At 39.7% G+C, this 12,470-nt stretch overlaps 1 protein-coding gene across 2 annotated transcripts in view; it reads left to right on the forward strand.

Moving 5' to 3' along the window:
* Positions 1-12,118, forward strand: part of CD109 (CD109 molecule) — a 143,904-nt gene extending 131,786 nt beyond the window's left edge. For both annotated transcript variants that reach the window (XM_061131907.1, XM_061131908.1), the window contains exons 31-33: positions 2,989-3,136; positions 5,150-5,252; positions 7,144-12,118. In XM_061131907.1, the coding sequence (XP_060987890.1) occupies positions 2,989-3,136; positions 5,150-5,252; positions 7,144-7,322 (430 nt within the window). In that variant the 3' untranslated portion in view covers positions 7,323-12,118. The remainder of the gene's footprint in view (positions 1-2,988; positions 3,137-5,149; positions 5,253-7,143) is intronic.
* The last annotated feature ends 352 nt before the right edge of the window (positions 12,119-12,470 follow it).

A 12,470-nucleotide genomic window follows, 5' to 3' on the forward strand; every position in this document is an offset into this window, starting at 1 on the left:
GTGTTCCTCCAGGTGGTCAATCTTCTTAGCCATTGCCTGAACCCAGTCTTCTTCATTACTGCTGCCATCCCTACTGTCTTGAGTCTCCTTGTTCCTGATTTTAGTATAAACTGCCACATATGTTTGCCCCCTTCCTCACCTATTTGGGCATTTTGAACCAGCAGCACGGGAATATCAGAATCTCTGCAGTGGCTTCCTTTTTAGCTGAGAAAGTAGGACTCCCATTATCCTTCACTAAGATTGAAACTGGGCTCTGTTCCAGAATAACAACATCAAGTTATTATCATTATTATTTAAACAACACCCACCTGCATTTGGGCTTCTCCAGTAGCTCAGACAGTAAAGAATCCGCCTGCAATGCAGGAGACCTGGGTTCGATCCCTGGGTTGGGAAGATCCCCTGGAGGAGGGCATGGTAACCCACTCCAGTATTCTTGCCTGGAGAATCCCCGTGGACAGAGGAGCCTGGCAGGCTAATGTCCATGGTGTCGGAAAGAGTCGGACATGACTGAGTGACTAAGCACAGCACAGCATCTGCATTTATCACAAACTTACATGCTAGGCATTGCACCATGACTTGCACATGCAACTCATTTAATCCTTATTCTATAAAGTTGGTGCTATTATTATCCCTGCTTTTCTCATTCACTCCTTCAGTCATTCATTCACTCAGTAAATATTGGCTGAGTTTCCATTATGTAGTGTCAGGATTTGGAATATTAAGGTTAGCCAAAAAGATATAGCCTTATCTTCACAGTACTTACTATTTGAAAGAGGAGACGAAAATTAATAAAAATGATTCCTGAAAACAATGTTACTGAACTCAGGTTTGGCTGCTGGCTGTTTAGAAATCAATACTCAAGAGACAGTTGCTGGTTGAAAGGAAAGATGCTTTAATAAGAAAAACTGGCAGTCTGAGGAGAAGGTGGACTCATGTCCTGAGACCAGCTCCGAGGATTCTGCTCAGTAGTAGTGGTTTTTAAAGGGAAACTGGGGAAACAGTCTGTCGGTCATTGAGATGGGAGTCAGAGCCATCACCACCTTGCCCTGCATGCAGGCTTGTCGACTTCTTATGATCTTCCTCTAGATTCTGTCTTGTTCATATAGTTTGTTCATGAGATTACTTAAAGGGGAAGCTAGGGAAGAGATCTGGTCATCTGTTAATTATTTATTCTTCATTTGTACTCCTTTGATCTATGGAAAGAACCAACAGGCTAGGCAAGATACTGTGTGATCAAAAGATTTGAGAAGTGTGCTTGGCCAGAGGTGAGCAGAATATGGGGGTGCCTGGTTTAAGGTTAGTTACAATGCAGCTTTGCTAAAATGACAAGAAGAGAGCTTTCCTGAGGAGGGTGGTTTCCTGCAAAGAGCTGCTTAGAGCAAATCAATAAAATTCTAGTTTTGAAAAGGGCAAATTGTCCTTATGGGGCCGTGAGATGGATTTTAACTCTTAGGCAGGTCAGGTGAAGACACAGAAGAGGAAAATGAAATGAAACTGAGATTCAGACCATGATGGGGCTTCACTATAAGGGGCTCATGTAAAAATGCACGATTCCAAATCTTATTCCAGCATCAGAAGTCAAATGGGCAATAAACTTTGCTATGTAGAGGACATCTATATCTTTTTGTGTGTGTGTGGAGGATCTGGAGAAGGTGTTTTAATCAGGGTTGGGGGCTTTATAAAAAGGATCTAGACTCTGCAACTAGTTTTCTGAGAAAAATCTGCTATGAGATACAAATAGCATTCTAAATGAATTCATTCAGTGACACTTTATAAAAAGAAAAACTGGTGTTTCAGGCTCTTTATTCTTGTCAGTAAGGTCCAAGCTCTTACTCACCTCAGACAGGGTTTCTCTGTGGCATGGCAATTTAACAAGTTCTACCCCTGGCTGGTGGAAAGACCAGGTCAGCTAAGGCACTTCTGATGATACACTGCAGTCATCGAATCTAGGCAGGTTGGCTGTTTTTCTCATCTCTAAAACCCTTCCAATTTTAATGCCCATATTGGTTTTCAGCAGCATCTCTTCTTGAGCACATTACCAGCAGATGGTTTTGACTGCCTGGGGTTGCCAGCCAGCCACAGTCAGCACTTGGACTGTATGGCTTTTCAATCAGTCATGTTTGGCAGGCATCAGTTTGCTGCTTGGAAAAGCAAGATTTTCTAATGGCCCTTCTTGCTTTTGCCATTTAAAGGACAACAGGAACTTAACTGAACGATGCTGAGACCTCCGTCTTGGAGACAAACTCCTCTCCATAACGACACTGGGCTCCTTCAGATCCAAACTAAAAGCTCTTGCCACCTAGTCTTTTTTAGAAAAATATTTATTTTAAAGGAGACAAAATGTTGTTGGTGCCCAGATGCTTTGATGCTCACAATGTATACAGCAGGGTTAGAAAAGAAGCCATGTAATAAAACTTTCCCAGGCTTGTCATTCTCCCAAGGCGACCAAAGAAAATACAAAATTTGCTCCAAGTGTGTGGGAGAAGAAAGGGAAAGACCTTCCCTACTGGTCTTCTTTTTCTAAAACCAGATGAAGAAAAGGTTGTTGAAGACTTGGCCGCCATCTCCCGCTAACTCTTTTTCAGTTCCTAGCCTTGAGCCAGAGAACTTAGTACCATCAAGTTTTGAGAAAATGAAAAATGCAATGCAGTTTGGAATCAACCACTGGAAAACAGAGTTGCCTGCTGAGGGGGCAAAGGTTGCCTTCATTATAGCCCAGGCGCCTAAGCCCGTGGCGTTGTAGGCATTTCATGCTGGCTGACAAGTGGACCCACTGTTCTCTTCCTCATGTGGTTGAAAGTTATAGGAATTTCAGACCTGTAAAGAAAGGGTTACCTTTTTACAGTTTTCTACAGTTAACTTATTTCAACGAAACAGTAAATATTTGGAATAACACTTGGCAGTTTTAATTTCTATATGAAAATAGTTTGCCAACAGCTGTAGGTTTTTCCTAAAGGGTTTTTGTCTCTCCTGTCATCCTTGATCTAGGTTTCTGGGCCCAGCCAAAAGCGGCATGGCCCTTATGGAAGTCAACCTGCTCAGTGGTTTTACTGTGTCCTCAGATGCCATTCCCCTGAGTGATACTGTGAAAAAAGTAGAACACGACCATGGGAAACTCAACCTCTACTTAGACTCTGTAAGTAATGACACCGAGGTTTCCCCTCGGTAACCATTGACAACACCACTCTTTACTGTCTTCAGAAGTACCTTTACTTTACACGTTTTCTTTACATCATTATTTTGGCTTTTGGTGTCCCTGAGTGACTTTCACATGGCAACCATCTATTGTCAACACTAACAAGACATTATTATAAAATTAGTTTAAAGAGAATTACTATTAATGGTGAGCCTAATGAAAGTCTTGATAATGAAATTATTATTTCATACCAGATGTTCAACACAGAAATTGTTGTGACATATTTTCCAAAATATAGTCCAGATCTCAAATAGAGAACTCCTGTGCTTCAAGGAATTGCTGAACATATTTATTTAAATGCTGCTGATGGTGAAAGCTTTAATTACATGTTTTAAAATGCTCATGAGGGACTTCCCTGCTGGTCCAGTGGTTAAGAATCCTGCTGCCAATGCAAGGGACCTGGGTTCCATCCCTGGTCTGGGAACTAGGATCCCGCATGCCATGAGGCAATATGTGCCACAGTTCCTGAGCCCACATTCTAGAGCCCATAAGCTGCAACTGGAGAGAAGCCTGAGCACCTGGAGTTGGTGCTCCGCAACAAGAAAAGCCACTGCAATGAGAAGCCTGCATAGCATGGCTAGAGAGTAGCCCCCGCTCGCCATGACTCGAGAAAGCCCCAGGTAGCAGTGAAGACCCAGAACAGGGTGCATTCGTGAGAGAAAAAGCGTTTAATACATCCCAAAGGGGTTAACATTCCTGCACTGCAAAGTCAGCTGCTTAAATCATAGAATATTCTCAGAGGTTTGGTCTTTACACAAAATTATTATGTAATGTAACTGCATCATATAATTTTCATGTACTCTTCCCATTGCTGTATGAAAATTACTGATTCAGGAATAAGGTGCATAAAATATTGTGAGAAAGATTAGTATGGAATTCAAGACTCGTTATGTCTCAAAACTGCTGGCATGTAAGTGTATTCTTCTGACATCTATATGAAATTTATATGTGGAGTTGAAATTGAGTTTTAAGTGTTCTTAGGATTTCATGTTACAAGGGGGGAATAGGTATGTTTCTTATTCCAGTTTTGCCAAGTGTGAATCAGAATTATATTGCTTTAGCAGTGACTCTACTTTTATAAAGCGAGTTCCTAAATATTCTCCTTGTTTTAAGACTTCAAAAACCACTTTGGTTAATCAGCTGTTGAAACGAATTCAAAGTCTCTAGATTCTTTTGCTGTTCAGTAATTTTAATATATTAAATACTGCTTGACAGTCATGGGCCTAATTTAGGGTTTGAAAAATGCATTTAATGTTTCTATATTTAATAATGTAATTAGGTTTGGAGTTTGTCCTGTGTCTCTGATGTTCTTGTTAATGGCTATTTTTAGTGTCCATTACATTTTGACTGATTAATTTGACTTTTCGCTTCCTGCTAATTGGTATGTAATGAAATGTTTGAAGGAATTTATTAATTTCAGATTCCTTAACCAGTATTGTTTGCCAGATTGGCATTAAGTACCTTTCCTGGAGGCAAAGAGGCTGGCCTTTTGTACCCCATCTTGATCAGTTACTGGTTGGGAACTGCACCCCCCCTTACTCTGAGGTTACTTCACTTCATGGATGAGGTGGCTCCCATGAGCTGAGGGTGATTCTCCAGAGAAGGGGACTGGGGTGAGTCGGTAGCAGCAACCAGGATGGAGTGCAAGGCTGAGAGAAGGGTTTTGCTGAAGCACCAAGGCCAGGGGCATGCACCTTGGGCTCCTGCATCCTTAACCATTCTAATTCTCAGTAAATGTTTCGGTAAAATGGAAGTAAGAACCATACTGATCATGCAAAGATTGTTTTACAAAATAAATAATGTGACTTATGTAAAGTGCTTACCACAGTACTGGGTGTGTAGAAATGCTGCCTAAATGTTAATTTCTATAACTGATAAATGATAAGAGAAAGAAGTGTCTTTTATCATGAGCACAGTCTGCCACCCCTTTAAAAGTCTTCTGTATTTTTCAAGGTAAATGAAACCCAGTTTTGTGTTGATATTCCTGCTGTGAGAAGCTTTAGAGTGTCAAATACACAAGATGCTTCAGTGTCCATAGTGGACTACTATGAACCAAGTAAGTGTGTTCTGGAGTTCCCAGTGCTTTAGGAGTTAAGCCAGGCTTTCATTCATTCAAAGTGGCCGTCGACTGAATTAGTTTTGTGGGGGAGGGTGTTTTGGGGTAGTGAAGGAGGTGGCGCAGCAGGAGGTGAGCTTTCCATTTAAATGAAGACAGTTGATAATTTACAAAATATAATCACGGGATAGCATTTGGCGTATATTAAAATGATGTTTTTGCTCATAATATTTAAGGTTTTCAACTCACAGCTAAAATTAAAACAACAACAACAAAACTGACACAGAGAATCCAGTTATGTTCCGTTTCCAAGGTTCTTCTCTTCTTCCAAGCACCCACTCCATCTGGTTCTGGTTTTAAAACAAGACTTCTTCAGGAGAGAACGTGAGCACCATCCGTGTTGGCAAACCTCAGTGAGATTTAGCTGTTTCTTCACTGAGGGAGTCTTGTTTTGCTAAAATGTATTTATTATAACAGATTTTTTTTTTTTTATCATTTCAAGAAAAATACAGTCTGAAAAATAACCTGAGCTTCTTTGATTTTACTGGTAACTTTTACTTTATAAAATATTAGAAATTTATTATGTAAAAGTAGAGATCTGGTTTGGAGATCATCTAAGCTGATCAGGACAAGTCTCTGTTCAGTCAGGGAGTGATTTTTTTGTCAGTGTGAGACCAGCAGGCTAACATTTCTGCTTGTAATCACATTCGTCCTGAATAAGCACTCCTAGCGGCTCAGAATCATCAGAATGCATGAGAATCGTGAACATTTTCATGTCCCAGTCAGCTGTAGATAATTACACTTTAGAGTATGAGGAACCTGTCCGCATGGTTGGGAGTCTTTGCAGGGTATTCAAGAGGCAGCACCACCTTGCTCTCCTTCTAAGTCAACAAGCCAGTTCCTCTCTTCTTTTTTTTTTTCTGATGAAAGGATGAAAGACTCAGGTAGAGACTCAGTGACAAAATAACAAATTTATCCAAATTTGTTATTTAATAACCTAGTTGAAAGATTCTCCAATTGATATTTCTCAGGTGTATGGAGAATATTTTAAACATTTAAGAAGCAAAAAAGATTCAGTCTCCGTAAAGTTTTTTTTTTTTTTTGTGGAAAATGACTTATGTATTGGGGGGCATTTAAAATGAAAACATGGGTAAGATCACGATAATAAAACCCATTTTGAAAAATGCTAGAGTCAGAAAGCATATTTATAATATTTAAAACAATGAAAAACCATGAAGGAATTTGAAAATAGAAAGTTTCTTAAAAACTGTAAAAATAAAAATCATTTATGCCTTATAGTAAGTTTATTATAATGCTATTGGTGCTTTATATAGTTTTTAAAATATTAGCTTGTACTACAAAATTTACTCAAGTTCAGTAGTTTTAGAGACTAGGTGCTTAACATTTTAAGATGCTGGAACAAGGCGTCACACAGAGTTCTTTTCACATTTTTGCATTTTAAAATAAAGTCCACGTAAATATTTCTCTTCCGTAGTTCTAATGATTAGAACTTTACTTGAAGGCATAGAAAATATCGTCCAAAAATGAAGTCTCAAGGAGGCTAAAACACCCTCAAGGTAACCTTTCCCTTTCCAGGAAGGGTTTCAGGTTGCGCTTGACCTGAGCCGTGCAGCTGGGGTCTGTTTTTTCCTCTTTTAATGCCGGCCAGCTGCTGGTGGTACAGAAATTGCACTTGAAAGCACTGTTTCTCTCTTGGACTTGCTTCGCAGTTTGGGCTCCTGGCAGTTTTGCTGTTTTTCTTGTAAAGAAAAATAAGATTATGTGAAGAACGGAAAACTCAGAAAAGTGTATCGAAAGGCTCTTAAGTTTTGGCAGAGTACCCGTTTGCAAACGCAGGAGGCATTAAAGCGACGTCTGCCTCTTTGAACAGGGCGGCGAGCGGTGAGAAGCTACAACTCCAGGGCGCAGCTGACCTCCTGTGACCTCTGCGGGGACGCGCTCGCCTGCGGCCCCTGCGCCCGCGCGGCCCCGGCCCGCCTCCCGCGCCTGGCCGCCCGCCTCCTCCTGCTCGGCCCCGCGCTTCTGCTCTCCTTGCAGCCTTGGCCGTGATTTGTTTCCTGAAGACTCCATGAAACACTTGCATTTCCAAAAGCCACACGTGACTGTCTTGTCGTCATAATCAGCTATTACCTCTGTCTGGAAAATCAATGTTTTTCTCTTTATGAGTTGGGAGGCGGGTAGAAGTGGGGGAGATGTATTAATAACAACAGGTCCTTGTGTGTGTAGCTGCACAGATCTTTTCTTTCACCCCTGACTTCTGTGTGGAACAAAAAAATAATTATTGCAGCTGTATTCTTTTATTTTCCCCTCTTAAAATTTTTTAGGATTTTTTTGGAGGTGGTGTTTTCTCCAGAATAAATGCATTATTTTAGATGATTCTTTTCATTTTTTAGAAGAAATGAGTGAGCCTGGATTCTTAAGCACTGCTGTATGTCAGTCTCTGCTTTAGTAGTAACCGTGAAAAGGCCCAAGGGAAGAGCTTGTTCTGTGCCTTCCCTATCCACCCCAAACCCCTGCCCACCCCACCCACCCCAGCCGCCTCAGTGCTGTGCTGAGCTAAGTCGCTTCAGCCCTGTCCGACTCTTTTTGATCCTATGAACCTGCCAGGCTCCTCTGTCCATGGGATTCTCCAGGCAAGAATACTGGAGTGGGTTGCCATGCCTTCCTCCAGGGGATCTTCCCGGCCCAGGGATTGAACCCCCGTCTCCTGCATTGGCAGGCAGGTTCTTTCCCACTAGTGACCCCCTGGGAACCCCATGGTCTCTACATCTTTCTTGATCAGATATAGTGTTTTTCTTTAGGATGGATGTGGTGATTTTTATTTTTTTTTTTAAGGAAAATGATGTTCCACTCCAGATGTAGTCGCATACCCCATCCCTTGCTTTTTGCCTGTTTTCCCTCTGGAGGGAAGCAGAGAGACTGGGCTTTGCTGTGCTGCCCATGGCTCAGAGGTTGGGGTCCCTGGGAAGTGATCAGAGGAGCCCTGGGTGATCTTCTCTGTGAACCCAGCCCCACACGCAGGCTTTGTTCAGGCTGAGGGTCAGAGAGTATTGCCACATGTGCCTTGTGGGACTTGGACAAGAAGATCCTAGACCAGGAGACACATGTGAGTCATGGGGGATGCTCAGTTGGAAAGTGAACGTGTTAGTCACTCAGTCATGTCCGACTCTTTACGACCCCGTGGACTGTAGCCCACCAGGCTGCTCTATCCATGGCATTCTCCCCAAGATTGCTGGAGTGGGTAGCCATTCCCTTCTCCCAGGGATTTTCCCAACCGAGGGCTTGAACCCAGGTCTCCTGCATTGCAGGAGGATTCTTTACTATCTGAGCCACCAGGGGGACACAACCAAATCCTGCACAAGATGCAGCGGACTGACCTCCCTGTGGTCTGGGAAAGAAGCTGGGGTTTGATGGGGGTCAGAGAGGTGTGAAGCACTGTACAGTGTTGGCCAGGGTCTTGTGGAACCTTCTAGATTCAGGTGTCTGAGTGTCAGGCCACCAGCTGTCCACTGACATCTAATGCTTGCTCTGAACCTTACAGAAGATTCTTGAATTTTGAGCATCTGGCTCATTGGTTACCTGGTATTCAGAAGGATAATACTCATTTATGTGAGTGAAGTTTTAAAGAAAGATTCCTTTCTTTTGCCTTTCCTGTTTGTCTTCTTTTCTCACCTCTTTCTTTTTTCATTCTTCCTTCCCTTCTTTCTTTCTTCTTTCCTATTGAAAAATATTGAAATATCTTAGATACATCAAAAAATGTAAAGATCTTTTACTAAATCCAGAAAGTGGTTTAATTTTACTCCTGAACTCAGCATTTATCTCAAGGGGATGTAGAAATGTAATTGTCATGGGCTCAAAAGAAGCTGTGTTATACTATTTTCAGCTGTTTAAAAATAAATCCAAAATTAAAACATACAAATAATATATTTGAAAGTGAATTTTGAAAAGAATATTTTTATTTTAGTGAATTTAAAGAAATTACAGTGGAGTGGATATTCATGGATTGCTTATGGATATTTTGGACACAGAGGTAGGAATTACTAATATTTAGGCTTTTAAAGCTTAAATCCTGAATGTAGAAAATAGATCCTTAGAGGATGGTCTATGGAGAGAGAGCAGTTAAATAACAAATATATAATTTTCTTGTATATACTTTCAAGTGGGGAAAAGTTTTTAGTTGTGTTACCCCTTTGAAACAGTCTGATCCAAAAAAGACACTTGGGTTTGGGCTTTCCTATGTGGGATTTTTGGCTTTTATATGTTAGGACTTCTTTGGAGGTGAAAGTATCTTAAAATGAACTCGGAGGAGGGTATTGGCAAAGGATCCCGCTTCCCCTACCCCGCTGCCCAGAGAAACTCAGACTGCCCATCAATAGCTTTCGATTCTGTAGCTTATATACTGTTCATTCCAGACTTCAAGTATAGAATCTTAGGAAACACAAGAATGAAAAGCCGTTGAAAGATGGTGTACATTTTAAAAAATGTATTTCCTCTTTTAAAAACTAGAGATCTGATTTTTTTTTGTGTGAATTATTTCAGAGTTTCGGGTTAAACACTTACCTTGTAACTAATATTTTAATGTATTAAAAATACATTACAGATGTATTAAAACGTATTGAAGGTGAGGAGGAGAATGGGATTGAGGAGGAAGAGCAGGAGGGGACGCAGTGGGGAGGAGCGGTCCGTGGTTGGAGGTGCGTGGACAGAGGGGATGCCTGTGTCTTCCTCCATCACGCTGCTTGGAGGCAGCCTCTGTGACAGCCGTGGGCTGGGATGAAGAGGGTCCAAAAAAGCCACAGGTGTCTGGGTTAAAGGGGAGCAGTAGTAGCAGGAATCGATGTTATTAACTCTTCTTCACATGCTATGAGTAACAGTTAGAAACCTTGTTTTGCCTTTTATTTTCCTGATGGTGAAACTTCTCCAGTGCCCTCAATTTCATTTACTGATATAAATCTGAAGTCTCTCCTTCTTTCCTGCTGAGTGGGAACCTCATTATTAAGACACCAGCATATGTTGCTTCCAGTTTTGACTGGCCAGGGGTTCCAGACATGGAATGTTGAGAATAACTAGTAGCCACATGAATTCAAGGACAGATCAACACTATTATATTTGGTTTCAACACGTTACTGCCTTCAGTGATAATTCTAAAAAAGTAATTAAAACCCATTAAAATATGTTGGGTCAATGAAAAAATTCCTTTTATTGTATTGGCCTATTATACTTTAGTAAGATTTTAAAAATACTCTAACAATAACTTTGGTTTAGTATTTTGGTTATATTATAATCTGTGGAACATTGTGTTAAAATCCAGATATATGCTTGTTGCCTAACAGTTTGTTGCTTACATATGCAATGCTATTTCTACATGTGGGAATTTTCAGAGTTGTACATAGCATAATTCTCCCTGTTTCCATTTTTTGAGCCCGAGTGTAATAATTTTTTTAAAAAAGGTTTTATTTAACCATAATTTCTTTTTATGTTAAATTTAGTTACAAATACTCTGGCAACAGAATGCTAGTAATCTTTATTTTGATTATTTTGATCCAGTTCAGTTATTCTGATATCATTCATTTTGATATCATTCAACATTTCTGACCATCCAGTTTTAAAAATTGGAGCTATGATTTTTCTTTATCAATCTTTAAAGGAGCCATTTTATTAGTCTTCCAGCATGTAATCTGGAGTTTTTTGTAACAACCTCATTTCTAATTTGCTTTATTGAAGTTTAATACTGATTTTTATAAAAATATGTTGTAAATAGCTCCCTGACAAGGTTCTTTATCATAAAGACAGTACTTACTTGGAGTTCGTCAAGTAGCTCCCATGGGTCCTGGTGCCATTACTTATTCTTGGGTGCATCATTTTCTTGCATTTTGTAAATTTGAGACAGTTAGTGGACTGACTCTTGGAGAAGCTTCAGAACCTTATATACCCGAAGAGGCTTCCATTAGAAGAATATTCTATTTTTTGTTTGTTTTCAAATTCCAGTAAAGCATAGCACATTTAAGAACTTAAAAATTTCCTGTCATCTACTCAGTTGATATTCATGTTAATATTAAATATCTTAAGCTGTGTTGGGAGTAATTTGAGGTGCAGTTATTTTTATCACTACTTTCTTCAGGAAACTAAGCAATAAATATACGTTTTTAATAAAGAATATATCAGTTGTGGGTAGGCTTGTTTCAAAACTATTTCTAGCCATTGAATTGTATTTTCATGTGCCTCATCATAAGACAGTGCCACATGCACCATTCCATAAAATGTTGCCATTTCAATAGTTATAATACAGGAAAATAGACATTTCCTGGGTGATTTCTGAGTTTCTCACTTCACAGGACACTTACACATTGGTATGTGTGTTTCTTTGTAATAAAGATGATATTGGTACATATTTAAGAAAAATTCTGTGTCACGAGACCATGATTTACCTCTCTTCTGTCAGGGTATTGAATCAGTGGTAGAGGATAGTTCCATGTTCCACTTATAGATCTTTAAGATTTATCTTTGATATAGTTAATAGAATGTGGCTCTATCCTGGTCCTTCAAACCTTTATGTTTTGGATTTCTACTGAGGTGCAGTTGATGTGGTAGAGTCAATTTTTTTTGTACACAGTAGGCTTTATAAAATTTTATTCATAAATCTATTTTAAGACCTTGTTTGCATATAAGAAGGATACTATTGAAATAAAACATTTTCACAGAAACTAAAGCTTTATATATTAAACCAGGGTGATTCTGAAAGCTTAAATTTTAAATGTTAGAGTATTGTTATATTGTTAATTGTACTTGATTATGTATTCAATAGAAAATCATGGTTTATCAATAAAAATGAAAATTTCCATCGATTTATTACCAGTGCTGTTTTTATTTTATATCATATGTATAGCACATCTCTTTTACCTAAATCTATTTAATGGAGAGGAATGGGATGTCTGAGAGTAGATTTGAGGGGTGATTATTGTGTTAGATTTTGACATAATGAAAGGAGAGAAACTTGGCCACCAGTAGCCTTCACTTCCCTCCTCATTCTTTGCACTTGGAGTGGGATGTGTGAAGAGGTAAGTGATATACAAGTGAAAGATGTGAGGTGAGGACTCACTTAGATTCTGGAAATTATGCAGAAATACAGAATGCACGGACTTCCCAGATGACACTAATGGTAAAGAATTTGCCTACAAATGTAGGAGACATGAGAGA

Source organism: Dama dama, chromosome 28, assembly GCF_033118175.1.
Source record: "Dama dama isolate Ldn47 chromosome 28, ASM3311817v1, whole genome shotgun sequence".
Classification (NCBI taxonomy): domain Eukaryota; kingdom Metazoa; phylum Chordata; class Mammalia; order Artiodactyla; family Cervidae; genus Dama; species Dama dama.